At 48.5% G+C, this 25,266-nt stretch overlaps 1 protein-coding gene across 1 annotated transcript in view; it reads right to left on the bottom strand.

Moving 5' to 3' along the window:
* Positions 1–25,266, bottom strand: part of DYNC2H1 (dynein cytoplasmic 2 heavy chain 1) — a 1,078,189-nt gene that overhangs the window by 986,581 nt on the left and 66,342 nt on the right. Inside the window, 2 exon segments of the mRNA XM_030202388.1 lie at positions 18,399–18,574; positions 20,367–20,477. Coding sequence (XP_030058248.1) covers positions 18,399–18,574; positions 20,367–20,477 — 287 coding nt within the window.

Here is a 25,266-nt window from a genome sequence, read left to right as displayed (position 1 = left end):
CGGTGGGGGCCGGTAGGGGTGTCGGCGCCAGAAGCTGCTGGGGGCCAGGAGACGGCACCGAGGTGCCGGAACCCGACGCGTCGGTACCTCCACAACGACGGAGACCTCTCCTCTCGACGATGACGCTTCGGCGTCGACCTCTCTCCGATATCCGGATGCACCGAGGGCGACCGGTGACGACGCTTCTTATATTTCTTACGATGCCCGTCACCGGCAGCCGGAAGGCATGGAGGAGGCGGAGGTCGATCCCACCTCGGTCTCGAGGTACCGGGTCAGACAGGGTTCGGTCCAGTGGCCCACGAGTTGCGGGAGTGACCGGGGCCGAACTGCCCACGCGGCCTCTCACCCCACTCTCACCGGAGGACGGCTGGCCGACGGGACCTGTTCTCCTGGGGTCGCTGCCATCGGTGCCGAGTCTCGGGCATCGATACCGGTACCGAAGGGTCGATTACCGATGCCTTCGAGGTCGACGTCGAGGTGCCGGCGCAAGTTCCAAAAGACGGTCCCGCAGAACTTGCCTCGCAACCTGAGTCCGTTTCTGGAGACCGAGACACAGAGAACACGACTTGATATTGTGCTCCGGCCCGAGGCACTGGAGGCACCAAGCGTGGGTGTCGGTCTGCGAGATGGCCGGCCGCAGCGACCACACTTTTTAAATCCACTCGGGACTTCGAGGACATCGACGGAAAAATCGCGTCGGCGAAGTCAAAGTCGTCAATGGTGGCTGAAATCACACACGAAAAAGGAAAACGACCGTGCGGCCACTAGGCCGCAATGCAGCGTCCCGCTGGAAGCGAGGGAAAAAAGGGAGCGCGTGCTCCACACGCGCAGGGTTTCTTTTTTTTTTTTTTTTTTAAAGAAACCGGACGGTAACTAGACCGAAATAAACAAAGAAAAAGCACGATCGGCGTAAACGCGATCGAAAATCCGGCGGCTGAATCAGAGAGAGCGGCGGGGCACGACTCTCTCCAGACGCGGAAAAAAAAGGAACTCGCGGGAGCGGTCGCGCAGGGCGGGAAGACGGCCGCGCATGCGCGGTGGGCGTGCCCTGCGTGCCGACCGTCCCGCGAAGCTTTTTTCCGGTTGGTGGGGGCTGCCGCGGACGTCACCCAGTCGTGAGAACAAGCAGCCTGCTTGTCCTCGGAGAACCAACAATTCTCCTTTCTCCCCTGCCCTCCATCCATCCATGTCCAGCAACTCTCCATTCTCCCCTGCCCTCTCCTCCATACACCCATATCCAGCAAAATCCCTGTCCCCATTCATCCATCCATGTCCAGTTGATCTCTTCTCATCCCCTGCCCTCCCATGTCCAGCAATCTCTTCCCTACCCCCCCCTGCCTCCTTTCCTCTCCATATCCAGCGATCTCTTCTCTCCCCCTGCCCTCCTCTTCATGTCCAGCGATCTCTTCTCTCCCCCTGCCCTCCCCTCCTCTCCTCTCCATCCAGCGATCTCTTCTCTCCCCCTGCCCTCCCCTCCCATCCATGTCCAGCGATCCTCCCTGCCCTCCATCAGATCCCCGACAGCCCTCCTCCTCTTCCGTTCGTTCCTGCCCCCCCCCCCCACACACACCATTTAACTCTTATTTTCAGTGGCAGCGACGGCAGTGAAGAACACAATACAGCGGGCTCGCCTCCTAGCTTCTCCTTCCCTCACACAGTGTCCGCCATTCGGCGATTATGTATTTCCTGTTTCCGCGAGGGTGGGACACTGTGTGAGGGAAGGGAGAAGCTGGAGGCGAGCCCGCTGTGCTTTCTTCTTCACTGCCGTTGCTGCCACTGAAAATAAAAGGGTTAAACGCGCAGGTGGGGGGAAGGAACGGAGAGGAGGGCTGTCGGTCGAGGAGCTGAGAGCGGGACGGAGGAAGAGCTGCCTGCAGCATTGCACCGACCCTGCGTTTGGCGAGGCAATGCCCCCTCGCACCCCCAAACTACGCCCAAGCCTACTGTTCATAAGGTAAATTATGTATCATACCTGATAATTTTCTTTCCATTAATCATAGCTGATCAATCCATAGACTGGTGGGTTGTGTCCATCTACCAGCAGGTGGAGATAGAGAGCAATCCTTTTGCCTCCTATATGTGGTCATGTGCTGCCGGAAACTCCTCAGTATGTCGATATCCAAGCTCAATCTGCAGGACTCAGCACTTAGAGAATTACACCCACAAAGGGACACTCTGCCCAGCTCACCACCGCCGAAACGGGGGAGGGGAATTAACCCAGCTCATCCCCACACAAGTGGGGGAGGGGAATCCGTCCAGCTCATCCCCGCGGAGTGGGGGAGGGACACCACCCCGCCGATGCGGGGGGATCTAGCTTATCCTGCAACCGCAACCGCGGGAGGAGCTGACTGACCCTAACACCGCCGAAGCGGGGGGGTACAAAGCTGCCTACAGCCGCACGAAGCGGGAGGGAGCGCTGGCAGAATTTATGTCTCAATCCAGCCCCGTAAAACGGAGGGGAGAGGAATGCAGAAGCTCACTGTAACACAAACTCGTCTCAACTCTTGAAGAATTCATTGAAAAACTTGAACACGAAGTCCTCCTGAACAGGAACTGAAGAATAAACTTGAACCTGAAATGCAACCAGAATATAAAGAGTACAGATATCTGGGAGAGGCTATGGATTGATCAGCTATGATTAATGGAAAGAAAATTATCAGGTATGATACATAATTTTACCTTCCATATCATCATGCTGATCAACTCATAGACTGGTGGGATGTACCGAAGCAGTACTCACCCAGGGCGGGACATTAAAATACCTGACCGCAACACTGAAGCTCCAAACGGGCCTCCGCTCGAGCAGCCACAGTCAAGCGGTAATGCCTGGAGAAGGTATGGGCCAATGCCCAAGTTGCCGCCTTGCATATCTCTTCCAAGGAGACGGACCCGGCCTCTGCCATCGAGGCCGCCTGAGCTCTAGTGGAGTGAGCCTTCAGCGAATAGGCGGCACCCTCTGCACCGCGGCCACAAAGCCGCTGTAATGCCTTCCTTGACCCATCTTGCCACTGTAGGCTTAGCAGCCTGCAGACCCTTACGAGGACCTGCAAACAGGACATACAGATGATCCGATTTTCCGGAAATCATTGGTCACTGTCCAAGTATCTGATGATGATCGTATCACATCCAGATATTTGAGCGCAAGAGTATTCCTCGGGTAGTCCTCCCTACGAAAGGACGGGAGACAGAGCTGCTTGATTCACATGGAAGCGAGAAACAATCTTGGGCAGGAAGGAAGGCACTGTGCGAATAGTCACCCCTGCCTCAGTGAACTGCAGAAAAGGCTCTCGACATGAGAGTGCCTGGTGCTCGGAAACTCTTCTGGCTGAAGTGATAGCCACCAAAAAGACTGCTTTCAACGTCAGGTCTTTCAGAGATGCCCTCGACAAGGGTTCAAAAGGCGACTTCTGCAATGCTCTTAGCACCAGGTTGAGATTCCACGCAGGCACCACTGAGTGCAGAGGAGGGCGCAGGTGATTAACTCCCTTGAGAAAACGTACCACATCTGGCTACGAAGCCAGGGAAGCACCCTTCAGGCGGCCCCTGAAGCAAGCTAGCGCCGCTACCTGGACTTTAAGGGAACTGAGCGACAGGCCTTTCTCCAGACCTTCTTGCAGGAACGCCAGCACTGAAGAAATTGGAGCACTGAAGGGAGAAAGTGAGCCTGCTTCACACCACGCTGCAAAGGTACGCCAAACCCTGGCGTAAGCAGTAGAAGTAGAGCGCTTCCTCGCGCTCAGCATAGTGGCGATGACCTTGTCTGAGAAGCCCTTCTTCCTCAGACGCTGCCAGCTCAATAGCCAGGCCGTCAGACCAAAGGGGGGAGGGATCCTCCATTACCACGGGACCCTGATGCAAACAGGCCCTGCTCCACTGCAGCCACAGAGGGTCGTCCACTGAGAGCCTGATCAAGTCCGCATACCAGGGACGTCTGGGCCAGTCCGGACCCACCAGGATTATCCGGCCGGAGGCTTTGCCACCCGGCTCTAGCACCCTGCCCAACATGGGCCAGGGCGGTAACACATAGAGAGCTCCTGCTCGTCGACACTGTTGGAGAAGAGCATTCTACTCCCAGGGATCGAGGGGTCCCGTCCTCTGCTGAAAAAGCGCGGCACTTGGCAATTGGCCGATGATCGCCCATCAGATCTAGGCTCGGCTGACCCTAGCGCTTCGTGATGTCCAAGAAGCCTGAGCGATAACTGCCACTCTCCGGGATCCAAGGTATGGCGACTGAGAAAGTCCGCCTTGACATTCATGACTCCTGCAATGTGGGCCGCTGACAGCTGTTCCAGGTTCGCTTCCGCCCACTGGCATAGATTCATGGCCTCCTTGGCTAGAGGGGCGCTCTTGGTACCTCCCTGGCGGTTGACATAGGCCACAGCCGTGGCATTGTCCGACAGGACCCGTACTGGCTTCAACGCCAGTACCGGGAGGAACTCCAAAAGCGCCAACCGAATGGCTCTGAGTTCCAGGAGGTTGATAGACCACTTTGCCTCTGCAGGAGACCAGAGCCCCTGCGCTGTCCTTCCCAAGCAGTGGGTTCCCCAGCCCGTCAAAGAGGCGTCCGTCGTGACGACAATCCACTCCGGGGTCACAAGAGGCATCCCTGCAGACAACTTGTCTGTCTTCAGCCACAGCTCAGCGCCTTGCGCAGTGCTGGGTCCAAGGGAAGGCGCACAGCATAATCCTCCGACACCGGAGTCCAGCGCTGCAGCAGAGAGTATTGTAGTGGTCTCATATGAGCCCTGGCCCAGGGCACTACTTCCATCGTGGCCGTCATAGAGCCCAACAGCTGCACATAGTCCCAAGCCCGAAGCGGAGAGGCTACTAGGAACTGGTCCACCTGAGCCTGAAGTTTGACAATCCGACACTCTGCCCACTTGGGTGTCGAATCGAACTCCCAGATACTCCAGGGACTGAGTCGGGCGCAGCTGGCTTTTCTCCCAGTTGATGATCCACCCAAGGGAGCTCAAAAGAGCAATCACCCGGTCCACAGCTTTGCCGCACTCTGCATAAGAGGGGGCTCGGATCAACCAGTCGTCCAGATAAGGATGGACTTGTACTCCTTCCTTTCGCAGGAAGGCCGCGATGACCACCATTACTTTGGAGAAGGTCCGCGGAGCAGTAGCCAACCCGAACGGGAGGGCTCTGAACTGGAAGTGTCGGCCCAGGACTGCAAAACGCAGAAAGCGTTGATGAGGAGGCCAGATGGGAATATGCAATTACGCTTCCTTGATGTCCAAGGATACCAGGAACTCCCCTGCCTTCACTGCCGCTATAACAGAGCGGAGAGTCTCCATGCGAAAGTGCCGAACTTTCAAGGCCCGATTGACCCCTTTGAGGTCGAGGATAGGCCGTACAGAACCTCCTTTCTTTGGTACCACAAAGTAAATGGAGTAACGTCCCTTGCCAAGCTGATTTTCTGGCACCGGAACGACCGCACCCAGGCGGATCAGATTGTCCAAGGTCTGCTGCACTGCCACAGCTTTGACCGGAGACTTGCAGGGAGAGAGTACAAACCCATCTCTTAAGGGTCGGCAGAACTCTAGCTTGTAGCCGTCTCTGATGACTTCCAGCACCCAAGCGTCTGAAGTTACCCTGGTCCACTCGACCAGAAACGAGGACAGGCGTCCTCCAATCTGCACTGGGCCATGGACCAGGACCCCGTCATTGGGTACGAGACCCTGGGGAGGACCGGAGGGCGCACCTCCAGGACGGCGGTCTCTGCGAAAGGAATGCTGCTTGGGGGAGAAGTTCCTCTTGAAGGAAGAGGGGGCAGAGGAGCCCGACTTGCCCGGGTGGTACCGACGGGCTTCCTGAAACCGTCCTCTGGAGATACCGGGGCGAGCACTGGCCCGAGCCCTGACCTCTGGTAACCTCTTGCCCTTAGACGTGCCGAGATCGGTCACAATTTTGTCCAGCTCGACCCCAAAGAGCAGCTTGCCTTTAAAAGGCAACTTAGCCAGGCGGGACTTAGAGGCGTAGTCCGCAGACCAATGTTTCAGCCAAAGCCACCGCCGCGCAGAGACTGTCTGAGCCATACCTTTAGCCGAGGCTCTCAAGACATCATACAGTAAGTCTGCCAAAGAAGCCAAGCCCGATTCCAGGGCCGGCCAATCAGCCCTCAAGGAAGGATCCGAGGGGGAAGCCCGCTGCACAATCGTCAGGCACGCCCTGGCCACGTAGGAGCCGCAAACTGAGGCCTGCAAACTTAAGGCAGCCGCCTTGGACGACCTTAAGGCCGCCTCCAATCTTCTGTCTTGGGCGTCCTTTAGGGCCGTGCCACCTTCCACCGGCAACGCCGTTTTCTTAGTCACCGCAGTGATTAAAGAATCCACGGTAGGCCAAAGAAAGGCCTCCCGTTCACTTTCAGGCAAAGGATAGAGGCGGGACATAGCCCTAGCCACTTTGAGGCTCGCTTCCGGGACATCCCATTGAGCCGAAATTAAGGTGTGCATGGCATCATGCACGTGGAAGGTTCTAGGCGGGCGCTTCGTCCCCAGCATAATGGCGGAGCCAACAGGGGCTGAGGGAGAGACGTCCTCTGGAGAGGAAATCTTCAAAATGCTCATGGCCTGCACTAACAGGTTGGGCAAATCCTCTGAGCGAAAGATCCGCGCTGCAGAGGGGTCATCCGCTCCATCCGAGCGGGAATCCGTCTCCTCCAAGGAATCCCCAAAGGACCGTTGGGAGAACTCAGATACGCTGCCCTCATCTACATCAGAGGAAACAGAGTCCTCTAAGGCCTGGGAATCCACCCGAGGGCGTTTACTTCCAGGGGCCTCAACCCCTTTATCGGACAAGGGAGAAGGGGCAGCGTTTTGCATAAGGAAGGCCTGATGCAGCAGCAAAATAAACTTGGGGGAGAAACCCCCCAGACTGTGCACTTCAGCAGCCTGGGCCACAGCCCTAGACGCACCCTCAACCGGCGCTCGCAAGAGCGGGGGAGAAACATGCTGCGCATCCAAGATGGCGTCCGGCGTGACACTCCGCGAAGGAGCTGCGCGGGAAGAACGGCGCTTAACTTTAGCCGCTTTTTTGCCGTCTCCCAGCTCAAGGGCGGCCCAAGAAGAAGCCGTCCGAGCAGAGTGGCCGGCCAAGATGGCGGAGGCGAGCAGCGGGGGATGGGCGTTTATGGCGGGAAAAAACGCCGCACCGGAGGAAGACCCGGGACACTGACCGGCCTCCGAACTGACACCCAACAAGGGCGAATCAGACTTTAAGACCCCCGCATCCCCGCTAGAAGCGCACACGCGGTCCAGGGAGCGATTCTTGGCGCCCTCGCCCTCCGACGCCATAGGCCACGTGGAGATCGATCGGGGAACCCCCTGCCCGCTATAAAAAGGTAAAAATTACCTGCTTCTCGCTCCGAGCTGTAACGACCTGGTGTCCCAGTGAGTAGCTGCAATAAACGTTTAAATAAACGTCGAAATAAACGCCCTTAAGGACGTCCAAAAATTTTTTTTTTTTTTTTTTTTTAACGGAGCCAGCGGGGGGGGGAGAAAAGGAGGGACCTGGCGCCACCAGGTTTGCACTTGCTCAAGAAGAGCCCTCAACCCCAGGTACTCAACAAAACCTAAAAATTAGGCTTGGAGACCTAGCCAGAGCTGCTGTGTGTGACCACCACCTGCTGAGATAGAGAACATACTGAGGAGTTTCCGGCAGCACATGACCACATATAGGGAGGCAAAAGGATTGCTCTCTATCTCCACCTGCTGGTAGATGGACACAACCCACCAGTCTATGGATTGATCAGCATGATATGGAATGCTACCATGCTGCAGACTGTCGATGATGTTGTGGCTGCCTCTCTTTTTGAACAATTACCTTTCTCTCCTTGTGTGGCTGATTCTGGACAGAATCAAAAGGGAGTTTGTTGAGAAGACCCAGAACTGAAAAGCTGGGGTCCGTTAGGGGATTAGGGAGAAACGTAAAATCTGCATCAGTCATATAATGAGGAGAAATTTCAGTTCCTCTGAAGCTGAAAAAGTAGTCTTGAAGGATATGAGCTGTGAATTTGGCTGAGAATAATTATCTGTTGAACCAAATGTACTACCAAAGGACTTGAAACCTACTGCTCGGGGCCTTTTTGGGTGCCATAACAATTCTGGGATGTGAAGGGCTGAAAATCTAAAGATGTATATTTTTATAGGGCACTAGAGATGTTTCAGCGGCAGCCACTTAGACATTTTGGAGATGGACTTTTTTATTATTATTATTATGACCCATACATGAAAACATTTTGGGAAGAATGACATCTAAATCTTGTGACTTTAGACACCATTTTCGACTGTAAATGCTGCCTTAACATTCTTAAGGAGGTGGTGGCTTCTCATCTGCCTGGAATCTTCCACACTTGGGAAAACTCTCATTTGCTCTCCATTCTGACTCTGCAGCATTAGGCAGCTGAACCCTGGAAGCCATGAGCCAGCTGGAGTCCCCTTTTGCCACTGTCTCCAGGTAAGCAGAGACCTCTGATCCTATTCTTTGCTAGGGAGATGACCCGAGTCCTGGTCTGCCTTTGTCTCTTGCTTGTGGCAGGACCTGGCTGCTGGACAAGACACAGCATAAGCAATGCTCAGCAGAACACAGGTGACAATAGTGGACTGTGATACAAACTGCTTTCATGCTATTAACCTATTTGTTGCTTAAAAATTGATGCAATGGAATTGTAGGGATATGTGCAGCTGTGAATGTCATCAAAATAACCATTTGTGGCTGTCTAACTAACCTGGGGGGGGGAGAGGGAAGGATGCCCTGGGAATGGGTTTGTGAACCATGATCTTCGCAGGTCTGAAGTTCATGGAGTCCACATCTGGTAGCTTCTCTCCAGCCTTGCGCTTCATGTCTCTTTTCACCTGGATCCTATTGTTTAGTGTCAGTCCTCCACATCTCCATTTGTGTGGTAAATCCCATTCAACTTTGCCCATATACCCCCACACATTCCTGGAGTTGAGGGGGACCATTTTATTTATGTATTGTAAATTTCCTAAAAAGTGAACCCACCCAACAAGTATCAGAATTCCAGCTTTTTAACGTTATCCCTGTCCTTCCCCTCATGTTCAGTAAGCCCTGAGGTGGGGCCTCCTCCTCCTCTTCACCCTTCAACCCTCTCCCTCAACCAACCAACCCAGACCTCCTTCTTTTCTGATATCTCCGAGGAGGAAACCGCCCGCCTTCTTTCCTCCTCAAAATGCACCACTTGTTCCTCTGATCCCATCCCCACCAACTTACTTAACACCATCTCTCCTACTATCACCCCCGCCATCTGTCATATCCTCAACCCTCTCTCTCCACTGCAACTGTCCCCGACACCTTCAAGCATGCTGTAGTCACGCCACTCCTCAAAAAACCATCACTAGACCCTACCTGTCCCTCCAACTACCGCCCCATCTCCCTCCTACCCTTCCTCTCCAAGATACTTGAGCGCGCAGTCCACAGCCGCTGCCTTGATTTTCTCTCTCTCATGCCATCCTCGATCTGCTTCAATCCGGTTTTCGCCCTCTTCACTCGACAGAAACAGCACTCTCTAAAGTCTGTAATGACCTGTTCCTTGCCAAATCCAGAGGCCACTACTCCATCCTCATCCTCCTGGATCTATACGCCGCTTTTGACACTGTCAATCATGACTTACTTCTTGCCACACTGTCCTCATCTGGGTTCCAGGGCTCTGTCCTCTCCTGGTTCTCCTCCTATCTCTCCCACCGCACCTTCAAAGTTCACTCTCATGGATCTTCCTCCACCCCCATCCCCTTACCTGTTGGTGTTCCTCAGGGATCGGTCCTTGGACCCCTTCTCTTCTCAATCTACACCTCTTCCCTGGGCTCCCTGATCTCATCTCATGGTTTCCAGTATCATCTCTATGCTGATGACACCCCCCAACTGTATCTCTCCACACCAGACATCACCGCGGAGACCCAGGTAAAGGTATCAGCCTGCTTATCCAACATTGCTGCCTGGATGTCCAACCGCCACCTGAAACTGAACATGGCCAAGACCGAGCTTATCGTCTTTCCACCAAAACCCACTTCTCCTCTTCCTCCACTTTCTACCTCAGTTGATAACACCTCATCCTCCCGTCTCATCTGCCTGCAACCTCGGAGTCATCTTTGACTCCTCTCTCTCCTTCTCTGCGCATATCCAGCAGATAGCCAAGACCTGTCGCTTCTTCCTCTTTAACATTAGCAAAATTCGCCCTTTCCTCTCTGAACACACCACCCGAACTCTCGTCCACGCTCTCATTACCTCTCGCCTGGACTACTGCAACTTACTCCTCACCGGCCTCTCACTTAGCCATCTATCCCCCCTTCAATCTGTTCAGAACTCTGCTGCACGTCTCATATTCTGCCAGAACCGATATACTCATATCACCCTCTCCTCAGGTCACTTCACTGGCTTCCGATCAGATACCGCATTCAATTCAAGCTTCTCTTTCTTACCTACAAATGCACTCAGTCTGCTGCCCTCACTATCTTTCTACCCTCATCTCCCCTTACGTTCACAGGATAAATCCCTCCTCTCAGTACCCTTCTCCACCACCGCCAACTCCAGGCTCCGCTCATTCTGCCTCGCCTCACCCTATGCTTGGAACAACCTTCCTGAACCCTTACGCCAAGCCCCTCCCTGCCCGTCTTCAAGTCTTTGCTTAAAGCCCACCTCTTCAATGCTGCGTTCGGCACCTAACCCTTACCGTTCAGTGAATCCAGACTGCCCCAATTTGACTGTCCCTATCGGACCGAACGTTCACTTGTCTATTAGATTGTAAGCTCTTTGAGCAGGGACTGTCTCTCTTTGTTAAATTGTACAGCGCTGCGTAACCCTAGTAGTGCTCTAGAAATGTTAAGTAGTAGTAGTATAGGGCCATCTGAAAATTTCACAATAAGGGAAGTGGGTTCCTCCAGTAACTGTTCCTGCTTGTCCTCCCTTGTAGGCAGCTCCTGGCTGGTGCATACACTATTCCCCTGCCCTCTGGTCTGCTGAACACAGAGCAGTCTCTGCTATGGCCAAAGACACCTGCTGCTTACTACCTGACTGGTTGCTATTGTAAGAGGACAGACATATCAGTTTCTCTCCCGCCTCATGTATATATTCCCTACGGCTGTATCTAGTTCATTTCCCTCCCTTCCCCTCCCATATCCACCATTGTTGTAAACACATCAATATGTGATATGAAGCAACTGTTTGTGCATCTTCCAAAGCCCTCAGCCTTGTTGGTAGTGGACAAGGAAGCATGCAGAACAGAGAGTAAAGTAAAGTATAGTCTAGCTACTGCCTATGCACACCTGCTGGTGGGTACCAGCTAGATGGCTAGTGCGAAACAACACTCCTTTACTTTGAGGAGCTCTATCCAGTCTGCCAAAGGAGTGTGAGGCTGCATAGTGAAAGGGGGGGGGGGGGGGTCATGGGGCTGGTCTCCTGCTGCAAGCTGTCAGTTGTCCAAAGATGACAGAGGTCCACACATTTGCTCATCTGGTTAGTGTTAGGTTAGCTAGTTGTTTACGATTGTTGAATTTATTCTGGAATATTATCCCTACTGCTTGACTGCGTAAATACTGAGGAGCTGGACTAGATGCCAAGAGCGATATGCCTCAGCTCAGTTTTCAGCTATATTGTTGGTTGATGGACACGACTATCCCACAGGTTCTGGAATAGTGGGAAGGACTAATGTAATGAAAATTATCAGGTAAGACCTAATTTCTCCATAGTGCTTTAAACTTGATTTACTTTTCTATATAGTTGCCATCATTTGCCAGATATTTCTGCCAACAATCGACAAGTTTTTGAAAGCCTTCATGAATGAACTGCACATCTCATGCACATTGTGCCTGCATGAGTGGGAAAATGTGGGATATAAGGGAACAATAAATAAATAAATAAATAAATCTCGTCTCCAACTAGTTGCTTACAGTCCTTTCCACTTTTTCATTCTGTCACGGCCCTGACGTGCTCTTTCGCACCATGGCTCATCTGGTTTTGCTGCTGGGCATCGAAGTTAGGTGCCACGGCGTTCCCCAGGGTCTCCTCCCGCCCTGCTGCTCATCAGTCTGCTTGTGCAGACATTCCCAGCATCCCGGGGCCTACCACAAGTTCTCCAGACCTTCCTCCTGCTGGCCTCTCTGGACACTTGCGTGTGGGGCTGCCTTTTTGCCTACTGCTGGAGGGTCTCCAGGGAGGTTCCTGAGATTACGTCAAACACCTGGGGCTCCATTTTAGGGGACAGCTGTCAAGCTTCTATGCCTTGCAACAGTTCTCCGTGCTACTCTTGTAGTGTGCCTCCAGCTCAAGGCTCCAGCCTGGAGCCCAGTACCCCTTCGCCTCTCTGTTCCTGCCTGCTCTAGGCCTGGGTGATTTGCCTACCATCAGTTGTGGCCTACCTGACCTCCGGCTTAGTTGGGCAGCACCAATCCAACTATGGTCCAAGGGCTCAACTTCAAGGCATGACAGGTTGCAAGGCCATGAGCTCCAAAGAGTCATCCGCTTTGCAATTACTACAACAACTGGCCCTGCAGCTTCAGCAGTTGTCTGGCTACATCCAGAGCCTATCTACCCATATGGATCAGATACAGGAATCAGCGTAGTTGCAAGGAGCGACTGCATCTGCCCTAGATCCTACTTTACCTATATCTGCCCCAGTTTCTTCTGGCACCCATCTTGCACCTCCTTCTAGGCAAGATGGCAACCTCAATACTTGTAGGGGGTTTATTAATCAATGTTTAATCATCTTTGAACTTCAAGCCAGAGACTTCCCATCCGACCGGGGAAGTGTGGCCTATATCACCTCTTTATCGACAGACCAAGCCCTTACATGGGCTTCACCACTCTGGGAATGGAGCGACCCAGTGCTCAACAACATTAACGTCTTACTAGAACAATTCCATAGGGTATTTGAGGAGCCAGAGAAGGCCTCTTCCGCAGCTTCGGAGCTTCTATGCGACTGAGACAGGGATCTCACACTTTAGGGGATATGCCACACATTTCCACACTTTAGCATCTGAATTGAACAGCAACAAATGAAAGCCTGGTAGCAGTTTTCTGGCAAGAGTTATCGCCACATTAAGGACAAAGTGGAGGCCGGGATGTCCTTTCCTCATTGGATGATCTTATCAGTTTTTGTAATCTGTTGGATGTCAGGTTTCAGGAACGGGCTCGGGAATGACAGTCCTCCTGCCAGTTGGTTCAACTAGCTCCCAGGTTTCAGCATCCTGTTCAACCCCCAGAAAGGAAATCGGATCTCCGGATACAGGGGAAACCTATGCAGGTGGACCTTTTTTTCCATTTCTGAACAAGAGAAGCAAAGACACATGTCCTTAAACTTATGTATCTACTGTGAGGAGGCAGGACAAGAAGTCGGGAAACTCTCTGGCCTAGGCCTGGTAGAGGAAGCAGCACTAGGATTAACAGGCTAAATTCCCTGCACCCAATTCCTGGTTCCAGCCTTGTTCAAACTTGACCAAGTTAGGATGACTGAGGCCTTCATAGACTCCGGAGCAGGAGGAGATTTCATTGACAAGGCACTTGTTTGGCCACTTTGGCATTCCTACCAAAGATCTTCCTAGGGCCATTCCAGACTGGTCAGTTTACAGGAACAACCAGGGACATATTAAAGTTGAAACTGTACCAGTATGCCTGAGAATTGGGGTCCTCCATAAGGAGACCATCGTCTTCTATGTGCTACAGACATCAGTAAATCCTATTATCCTAGGTTTACCCTGGCTTCAGAAACATAACCCAAATATAGAATGGCAGACGGGAGAAACTGTATCCTGGAAAGATACCTGCCAGCAACGCTGTTTGGACTCTGTAATGCACAGCAAACCAGGAAAACATCTCTATGTGAAGTCCAAGAAGAAAGAAGAAGTACAGAGTGTGACAAGCTTCAACATAGGGAGTGTGTTACAATTCCTTTATTGCACCAGAGACCAGACATGGGGCCGTGTTTCGGTTGTAAGAACCGCCTGCCTCAGGGGTCAAAAATGCAATATCTGTTGTTGAATGAATTAGAATTCAATCGTGCCCAAAAGGAAATGTATTGAATACATAGATTCCAAAAGGTGTGCAAAAAACTTGGAATCTGTGTATTCAACACATTTCCTTTTTGGCGCCATTGATTTCTAATTCATTCAACAAAAGATACTGCATTTTTGACTCCACAGACAGGCGATTCTTACCACCAAAACACGGTCCCATGTCAGGTCTCTGTTTGGTGCAATAAAGGAATTGCAACACACTCCCTGTTTTGAAGCTTGTGTCATACTCTCTACTTATTTCTTCTTAGACTCTGTAATGCCCATCCAGTCCTAGCCTCTGCGGACATAAGTGTTCTGGAGGGTCTGCCTCGGGCCTACGTGGCTTATGCCAATGTCTTCTCCAAGAAGCAAGTCTCCACGAAATGAGTCTCCACACTAAGACTACGTCTACCCCATCGATTCCAGCTGGGTAAAATGCCGCCATGCAGGTGGTTTACCCCCTTTTCCATACTTCGAGGACTCAGACCATGTCTGACTACAAGACAGAGATAGTCAGAGAGAGTTTATCCAATCATCCACTTCTCCAGCTGGAGCAGGCTTATTCTTTATGGGGAAGAAGGATGGAACTTCCGCCCATGTATCCACTATTGGGGCCTAAATGCCATTACAATAGAACAAGTACCGGCTTCCACGATAACAGAGCTGTTCAATCATCTTCAAGGGCCCACATCTACACCAAGTTGGATGTGAGGGGTAACTACAACTTTATTTGTATTCATAAGGGTGACTACCAGAAGACGGCCTTTAATAGACAGATGGTCATTATGAATACTTGATTGCGCCTTTCGGGTTCACCAGCATCCCAGCTGTCTTTCAAAAATTCATCAACAGCATCTTCTGGGACCTGCTCCTGACTTGTGTGCTAGATAAATTGATATTCTCTAAGACGTGTGCTAGATATATTCTCTAAGACGCTTGCAAAACATCGAGAGGACATGAAACAGATCCTATGTCGTCTCTGGGAGAATCAATTCTATGCTAAATTAGAGAAGGGCTCCTTTGAATAAAGGGAACTGCCCTTCCTGGGTTATATTGTATCAGACCAGGGACTTAAGATGGATCCAGCGAAGCAGATGCCATTCACGACTGCCCACGCCCCCAGGTGCGACAAGCCATACAACATTTCTTAGGTTTCGCCAAACTACTACCATCAGTTTATACAGGGCCACTCTATCCTTGCTGTGTCCCTTACTGCCCTACATGGAAGGAGGCGAATATCCAGAATTGGCCCCAGGAGACGATACTTGCCTTTGACCGATTGAAGCAGGCATTTACCTATACTCCAATGCTCCACTATCCAGACCCTAAGAAGATTTTCGTGGTGGAGGTCAATGAATCATCCATCGGGACTGGGGCTGTCCCTATCTCAGAATGTTTCTAAGGGTAAACTATTACCATGTGCTTAATTCTCCAATAAGTTCTCACCAGCAGAAAGGAACTACACTACTGGAGATCGGCAGCTGTTGGTTAGCAAGTTGGCATTAGAGAAGTAACATCACCTCTTGGAAGGCGCCAAATACCCCTTCACTGTGACCATGGACCACAAAACTCTCCTATACCTTCAGGAGGCCCGAAGATTCAATCCCTGCCAGGCTCAGTGGTCCTCTTCTTTTCCTCATTTTGATTTCAAGGTGGTCTTTCATCCAATTGAGAAGAACTTATGAGCAGATGCCCTCTATCAATCCTTCGAGCCCACCAATGAAAGCCCTGATTGGCAGCCTATCTTGGATCCAGCCAAAATCTTAGCCTCCGTTGTCTACCCGTACCCCTGGGCAATGCTGAAGTATCTAAGCAACTCAGATGCTGTTCTTAGATGGGGGCACGACTCTAAGCTTGTTGGACATCCAGAAATACGACAAACTCTGGAATTATTTCCGAACTTACTGGTGGACCAGATAAGGAAAGATGTGTGTGATTTTGCGACTTCTTGCCTGGTGAATGCTTGCCATAAGCTTCTCGTACTCATCTCTGGAGTCTACTTCAACCTCTTCCCATACCCACGACCCTGTGGATATACATCACCATGGACTTCGTGACTGATCTTCCTGATTCTGAAGGATTCACCACCATCTGGACAGTCATTGGCCAGTTCTCTAAGATTGCTCATTTCATTCCGCTGGCTGGCCTACCATCTACATCTGCCTTGGCTCAAAGATCTTCTGCTTGCATGGGTTGCCAGTTCATCTCAAGATTCTGACACAACCTCTGCAACACCCTGTGTATCAACCTGAACTTTTCGTCCTGTTATCACCTCTAAACTAACAGATGGAGAGAGTCAATCAAATTCTGAAAAAACTTTCCGACGCAGCTGTTTGTCTGCCCAACAAAACTGGCCACAATTACCACCCTGGGCCGAATTTAGTTATAACCACCATGCAGATCCTCTCCCTTTCAGATAAACTTTGGGCGGCACCCTCAGGTACCCTTACCAGTACCTCTGTCTGCCACCATACCTGCCGATGAGGCCACAGCCATGACTCTTGATAAGCTATAGAAAAAAAAACACATATTCTTCAAGCTGCTCTGAGGTACAAGGAATAAGAAAGACATCCCGCTCCTCAGTTCCGACCCAAGAATTTGCTCTGGTTATCCACCCTGAGTTTTCATCTCAGGACTCCTACTAAATTTACTCCTTGGTTCATTGGGCCATATCCCATTGTTCACCAAGTGGGGCCCATGGCTTACCAGCTGAAGTTGCCTCTCATCCTGCGGATCCATAATATATTTCACATCTCCTTCCTCAAGCCTCTGGTCCTGAACAGAAGGAAGAAGAGACCTATGCCTGTCACAGTGACTCTAGACCTGGACCATGAATATGAAGTCCGGGACATTCTTGACTCCAGAAGGCTGCTGGGTAAGCTCCAGTATTTTACTGCCTGGAAAGGGTATTGGCCTGAAGAAAATGCCAGGGAGCCTGCGGTCTATGTCCACACTCCCCAGCTTGTCTGGCGGTTTCATCGTAAGTTTCCCCTGAAACCTAAAACCAGGGAGGGTTTTATTTTGGGAGGGGGGTTTACTGTAACGGCCCCACAGCTCACCTGATTTTGCTACTGGGTGCTAGAGTTGGGTGCTGCGGCATTCCCGAGGGTCTCCTCCTGCCCCTACTGCTCAATGATCTGCCTAAGCAGACATTTCTAGTGTCCTACAGGCCTTCTTCCCATCAGCCTCTCTGGGCGAACGCATGGGGCTTCCTTTTTTGCCTACTACTAGTGGGTCTCCAGGGAGGTTCCCAAGATGACATCAGACACCTGGAGCTCCATTTTAGGGGATGGCTGCCAGAGTTTCTTTGCCTTGCAATAGGTCTCTGTGCTACTCTTGTAGTGTGCCTTCAACTCCAGTCTCAAGCCCAGTACCCCTTCATCTCTCTGTTCCTGCCAGACCTAACCTGGAGGTAGTTGGGGGCCTACCTGACCTCCGGGTTCACTGGGTGGCACGAATCCAACTACGGTCCAAGGGTTCACCGACTCCAGGTCCTAACACATTCTAACTGATGGAAAAAGATGGAAATTGCATGGCACTAAGTCTAGGCTGTATGGTAGATGGGGCAAGACTGAAACCCATCTTTGAAATTGTCTCTGTGGTATTTCATACTGTGTGAGGCCTAGCATTGTAACAAAATTTCCTTCTTTAGCTTCCAAACTCTTCTCAATTGTTCTTTTCAAAGCTTCCAGGGTTGCAGTGTAATGCTTTGAGTGATCCTCCAACTATGAATTCGACAATCTCTCTTTATATGAGACTTACCCGTTTATGTCACAGATCATCCATTTTGTTAGTGATCATACAAATCAGCCCTCCCCAATCTTTACATTTTTTGGCCCACCAACTCCCAGTACTCACATCACAGTCACCACTACAATCTGCAAGCAGTGGTGAATTTCAATTGGAGGGACTCCTTTGAGAGTCAAAAGTATTATGACAACATATTGCTTAAATCACACCAAATGCTCACTGCATGCTTTCATTTCACAAACAACAACAAAACTGCCTCTTCACATAGACATTTCACTGAGGTGAAGCAAGAGATTTCAAAGACCAAGTGAACATGTGTAGCGTGTCAGAGCTGCCATCTGTTGAAAAATTATGGAGGTGGAGGCATTACTTTTCATTTAAGTCTCATACATTCTATGTAAAAATAGCCCATTAGCAATGGTGCATAGTGAAAAGTGGAATAAATAAAATAAAATAACACTGATAACATGCATATATCTCCAGTTGGTCTTGGGAATATTCTTGCATCATAATTATCTCAGCCTTGCTAAGAACAAGTGCAAATTTCTTCATAAATGTGAAGTATTGACATTGTCTCTACATGACATTTTATAAACATGACAATATTGCAAATTATATTATTACAATATTACTTAATCTTACCAAATTCCAGATTTGGAATCTGACAAACCAGACTGAATTTCTCTGGACCAGTCATCAAAATGATCTTGTTCATATATTTTAAATTGTTCTAGAAGATCATCTGCACTTCGACGGAAAGACTGATATCCAGACAAGTCAAAGAGAAGAGCTTCTGCGATCTTCATGGCGTCATCCACCTTAAAGGCAAATCTCATTAACAAAACATGTAATATACATGGAACACATACTATAGGGGGTCTTTTACTAAGCCACCGTTGCGTTTTTAGCACCCGCAAATGATTAGCACGTGCTAAACACTAGAGATGCCCGAACACCACCCGGACACTCGTCCACTCTCTCATTACCTCTCGCCTTGACTACTGCAACCTACTCCTCACTGGCCTCCCACTTAGCCATCTATCCCCCCTTCAATCCGTTCAGAACTCTGCTGCACGTCTTATCTTCTGTCAGGACCGATATGCCCATATCACCCCTCTCCTCAAGTCACTTCACTGGCTTCCGATCAGGTACCGCATACAGTTCAAGCTTCTCCTACTTACCTACAAATGCACTCGATCTGCAGCCCCTCATTACCTCTCTATCCTCATCTCCCCTTACGTTCCTACCCGTAACCTCCGCTCACAGGTCAAATCCCTACTCTCAGTACCCTTCTCCACCACCACCAACTCCAGGCTCCGCCCTTTCTACCTCACCTCACCCTATGCCTGGAATAAACTCCCTGAGCCCATACGCCAAGCCCCCTCCCTGCCCATCTTCAAATCCTTACTCAAAGCCCACCTCTTCAAAGTCGCCTTTGGCACATAACCATTATACCTCCATCCAGGATATCTAGACTGCCCCAACTTGACACTTCGTCCTTTAGATTGTAAGCTCCTTTGAGCAGGGACTGTCCTTCGTTGTTAAACTGTACAGCGCTGCGTAACCCTAGTAGCGCTTTAGAAATGTTAAGTAGTAGTAGTAGTAGATGCCCCTATATCCCAATGGGCGTCAGCGCATGCTAGTCATTAGTGCGTGCTAAAAACGCCACCTTAGCTTAGTAAAAGACCCCCATAGTGAAGAAGCTTTCAACTTAGTAACTTCAAAATACAAAACAAACATGGACTCAGCTCCTAGCCTAGAATTATCTTCTCTGGATTGTAAATGAAATCTAATCCTTATCTTGGCTGGAAACATCTATTTTAAAAATCAAATCTTCTTTCTTTTTTTTTTTAAGTTGTACTATGATAACAGGAATTTTTGTTTTAATATTAGTGCAAGCATAAAACCACATTCTACAGACATCAAAGGTCAATTCTAATAGTACTGCAAAAGAGTGAACTTACTACAAACACCAGACTAAATACATTGAAAAAAAGAAATACTGACTTTTAAAACAACCCTTTTTTCTAATTCATAGATTCTAACATAAGAGTATACATGTACAGTAGTCTTTTCAAAAACAGAAAAAAAGGAAAATAAACAACATGCAACTTTATATTTTGTTTTAAAAACGTGACTTGCCTTCAATTCTAAGTGACGCACCCAAACAATATTATTTACAACTTCTGGAAGGTTCTTGCCTGAAAGTGGCCCCGATATTTCACCAGGAATACCGTGGCATCGACTTTCAAAGTCTGATCGGAAACCTATGTAATATAATTAACCAATCAATTTACTTACCAACAGAACACTACAAATATAATTGATACAATCACAGAACAACAATTTTGATGCACACCTGTACAAGCAGTAAAGCAGCACTGTTTTGTTTTTTTTATTTGTACCCAGCGCTTTCCCACTCATGGTATTAATTTGGAAAACTAAAAGTTCCAAACAGTTTAGTGCTAATTAGCTTAACACAGTCCAGAACAGTGATATGAAATAAGTTTTCAACAGCACCATTACATTAAAAAGTTTGCAAGCAAAGACAGGCTCAATCAACAGAAAAATATGATATAATTCTTAAAAGTGTCATACTTCAGGCCTTACCTTTATATTATCCATTAGTCTTGAAAGTAGTGTTTCCCGTTCTAAAATCAATTCTTTCCTTATGCTTGGCCGTTTTACTAGCTCTTGATACTTCTGAAATACTTGCATAAACTTATAGAACAACAGAATTACAGAAAAAACATTGTTTAGTAAATAATTGCTTTAAAATAGCAAAAACACACAGTAATAATGAGGCAATTGTGAAATAACACACACAAGATTCTTACAGACCATAGTTTTCCCTCTGTCTACAAAATTCTGGCAATAACAAGATCTTACCACAAAAATCAAAAATCAAATCATGTTTTGACCGTTAAGAACCCTATTACCAGCTGAAACACTCCTCATTAATCAGGATCCATCTTATCAGCTGAAAACATATTCCACAAAATAGAACTTAAAATCTAAATGCATTGAGGAGCATTTTCGAAAAAAAACATCCAAGTCAGAATTAGGACATTTAGCTCATTACATCTCAAAAAAGTCCATCTTAGAACCATTTTTGAAAATGGTTCTAACATGGACGTATTTGCACAGAAGACATCTGCAAGAAGAGTCATTTTCCAAACTGAAACGTCCAATTATAAATGCCACATCAGAACGTCTTTCTGGCATCATTTTGAGAAACGTGGCCACACAGATATCCTTGCAGATTGGAGAGGCATCAGAGGGGCAGCCTAGTGGGCAGTGCAGTGGACTTAACAACAGAACCCAGGAACAATCCCCACCTTAACTCCTTTATTTTTGTATTCTGAGCCCTCCAGGAACATAATAAAACCTACTATACCTAACTGTACACCATTACAAACGCGTGTCTCCTATATTTAGGTACAATAGGTCATTTGGAGGGCTAATAATTTCCACCACAAATGTTAGGCTCTGGAACTCTTTGCCGGAGGATGTGGTAACAGCAGCTAGGGTGTCTGGGTTTAAAAAAAATGTTTGGACAAGTCCCTGGAGAAAAGTCCATAGTCTGCTATTGAGACAGACATGGGGAAGCCACTGCTTACCCTGGGATTGGTGGCATGGAATATTGCTACTATTTGGGTTTCTGCCAGGTACTTGCGACTTGGATTGGCCCCTATTGGAAGCAGGATACCGAGCTATATGGACCACTGGTCTGACCCAGTATGGTTGTTCTTATGTTCTTAGAGGGCACAGATAAGAATAGAGACAGGGACAAAGGGCAATACTGGAAAAGAGGTGGATAGGGATGCTAAGAGGGCAGATGCTGAACAGGAACACAGAGGAGAGATGTTGGACAGGACAGATATGACTGCAGAGAGAAAATGAATGATAGGAATGCAGATAGAAGAAATGTCAAATGGACAGGTGATCCAGGAAAAGTAGAAGAGACACAGACCAAATTGAATAGAAAAATAAAATGCTCAGATTACAAAAAGGTATAAAAAAATTTTTATTTTGAATTTATCAGTTGGAACATGTCAGCTCTGGGAAATATTCATATCTGATATTGTGCATTTCCATATCTCTAGTATTGCTCTATATGCAGAGTCTGACTCCTTGAGTTTTCCACTTCAGATTTTTGTCTTCGTCTCTCTCTTACTGGTCTGTGATTCCTTGTTTCATATTTGATGATTGTCTATCTGTGTTATGAACGTGTGAACAAGGTGCATTATTCTGCTACCATAGAGTTTCTGTGTAGAGATCTTTAGCAGTCTCATTTGTTCTGTTTTCTCACTAGATAGTGTATTGAGGGTTTAGGATCAAGTGTAATATTTACAATGCTGCCTTTTCACAGATAAGGTTCTTTATCTTTGCGTCCTGGAAGTTAGTGCTGCTATGGTACAGTAAAGTTCCAAATGTGTTTTTGCAAGAGTTTGCACTTAGTGTTTTGCAGTGGAAGAATTGTGTTTTGGCTTTACTTAGGTGACTTCAAAACTTTAATTTAAATTTTAGTTTGTCATAACATCAGAGTTTGTGAAATAATCATCAAATGTACATGCATGTATCAATTTTTCTTCTGAGGTGGCAACCCTATTGTGGACATTTGGTTGTAGAGGGGCAGGGTGAAGGAAGGGTACCACAGTAGGTGTGGCAAGGGACTTGGAGTAGGGCAGTGTCTGGTAAAAGTTGGCAACCCTACCTGCTGAAGTTTCGTTTGGCTTGCTATAGCCGATATTGGGAAGATTTTGCTACCTGTAAATGTGTTGTGATTTTGCCTTTAGTGAAATACATCTTTTTGGGAACCTGTACACGCGGTATCTGTTTTGGCTACTAGGAAACCTCCTGTGTTCCTTGTTTGGAAACTTTAAGGTCATCAGACATAATCACCCCCAAGTCCCGCTCTTCCTTTGTACACAGCGCTTCACCCCTATACTGTACCATTCCCTCAGATTCTTGTGACCCAAGTGCATGACCCTGCATTTTTTAGCATTAAATCTTAGTTGCCAAATATTGGGCCATTCCTCAAGCTTCGCTAGGTCCTTCCTCATGTCATCCACACCTTCCAGGGTGTCCATCCTATAGCAGAGTTTAGTATCATTCACAAAGCGATAAACCTTACAAGCCCTTCCGCAATAATCGCTCACAAAGATGTTAAAAGAGCAGGCCCTAGGACCGAACCCTGCAGTATTCCACTAACAACATCCCTATCTTCAGAGTAAGCTCCATTTACCACTAGCCTATGTCTCCTTCCATTTAACCAATCTTTAACCCAGTCAGTTATTCTAGGTCTCATACCAAGGGTACTCAGTTTATCTATGAGTGCAGAACCATGCCGAAGGCTTTGCTGAAATCTAAGTATACCACATCTAGTACTCCTCTCACGTCCAACTGTTTGGTCACCCAGTTGAAGAATCAATCAGATTTGTCCGACATGATCTGCTTTTAGTGAAGCCATGATGCCTCAGGTCCTGCATTCCATTCAATTTGAGAAACCTCACAATCCTACGCTTTAGAAGCAATTCCATTAGTTTACTCACCACTGAGGTCAGACTAACAGGTCCTCTGAGAACGGGTCTTGGTCTACCATACATCCATTCCTATTTGCATTTGTTTTCTGTGGTCCAACCCCCGGCCTTTCATCCGTGAACACAAAACAGAAATAGTTAAGCAGTTCAGCTTTATCCTTAACAGCTTCCACATATTCCTCCCCCTCAGCTTTGAGCCTCACAATGCTATTATGACACTTCCTCCTGTCGCCTACATATCTGAAAAACGTCTTATCCCCGAATTTTACCATATTTGCTATCTTTTCTTCCCTTTGCCTCTTAGCTTATCCAAGTATTCTTGCCTGTTTTCTTCTTTCTGAGTCGTCTTATAATGCATAAAAGCTAGCCTCCTTTCCTTTACCTTTTTGGCTACTACATTCGAGAACCAGAGCAGCCTTCTTTTCCTCTTTCCTTTAAGTAATTTATTAACAAAGGTTAGTTGCCTTTAAAATAGCTTCTTTCAGCCTTGTCCAGTACTGTTCTACTTCCTTCAGCTGTTCCCATCCTGGAAAAGCACGGGGTACAAATTAAAATATGTATATATATATATATGGAAAAATGAAGGCAGATAAAGACCATATGGTCTATCCAGTCTGCCCATTCATGCCACCTACTATCCCTTCCTCTCCCTTTGAAATCCTATATGCGTGTCCCAAGATTTCTTGAATTCAGATAGACCTTGTCTGGAGGTGAGACTTCTCTACTATGTCCTTGTAGGTCTCTAGGTCTCCATTATATACCTCTTACTCTGCCTCAGCTTCTCCAAGTCTGCTACTCTAAACTCCAGCTTTTAAACTAGAAATGGGGGAATTGAAGTCTCGGCGGCCATTTTGAATCTCGCCGAGACCGTCAGGCTGCATACAGGAGGACGGAGAGCAGCGCGTTGGGCAGGAAAGAGGGGGCTCCTTCCTGCCCCGACGTCACTAGACCACCAGGGAAGATCGCGTGACGTGAGTAGGGAGAAGTGGTGACAGGGCCGGGGGGAGGGCGATCCCGAACTCGGAGGGAGGGCGGGCGGGCGATCCTGAACTCGGAGGGAGGATGGGAGGGAAATCTCTACCTTTGGACTATAAGACGCACCTCCCATTTTCCTCCCAAATTTTGGGGGAAAAAAGTGCGTCTTATAATCCAAAAAATACGGTAGATACAGTGGGGGAAATAAGTATTTGATCCCTTGCTGATTTTGTAAGTTTGCCCACTGACAAAGACATGAGCAGCCCATAATTGAAGGGTAGGTTATTGGTAACAGTGAGAGATAGCACATCACAAATTAAATCCGGAAAATCACATTGTGGAAAGTATATGAATTTATTTGCATTCTGCAGAGGGAAATAAGTATTTGATCCCCCACCAACCAGTAAGAGATCTGGCCCCTACAGACCAGGTAGATGCTCCAAATCAACTCGTTACCTGCATGACAGACAGCTGTCGGCAATGGTCACCTGTATGAAAGACACCTGTCCACAGACTCAGTGAATCAGTCAGACTCTAACCTCTACAAAATGGCCAAGAGCAAGGAGCTGTCTAAGGATGTCAGGGACAAGATCATACTACTACTACTACTACTACTTAGCATTTCTATAGCGCTGCCAGGGTTACGCAGCACCTGCACAAGGCTGGAATGGGCTACAAAACCATCAGTAAGACGCTGGGCGAGAAGGAGACAACTGTTGGTGCCATAGTAAGAAAATGGAAGAAGTACAAAATGACTGTCAATCGACAAAGATCTGGGGCTCCACGCAAAATCTCACCTCGTGGGGTATCCTTGATCATGAGGAAGGTTAGAAATCAGCCTACAACTACAAGGGGGGAACTTGTCAATGATCTCAAGGCAGCTGGGACCACTGTCACCACGAAAACCATTGGTAACACATTACGATTATAACGGATTGCAATCCTGCAGTGCCCACAAGGTCCCCCTGCTCCGGAAGGCACATGTGACGGCC

This window comes from Microcaecilia unicolor, chromosome 4 (genome assembly GCF_901765095.1).
Source record: "Microcaecilia unicolor chromosome 4, aMicUni1.1, whole genome shotgun sequence".
Classification (NCBI taxonomy): Eukaryota; Metazoa; Chordata; class Amphibia; order Gymnophiona; family Siphonopidae; genus Microcaecilia; species Microcaecilia unicolor.
Note: the sequence above shows the minus strand (reverse complement) of the source record. Positions and strands in the feature narration are given on the sequence as shown.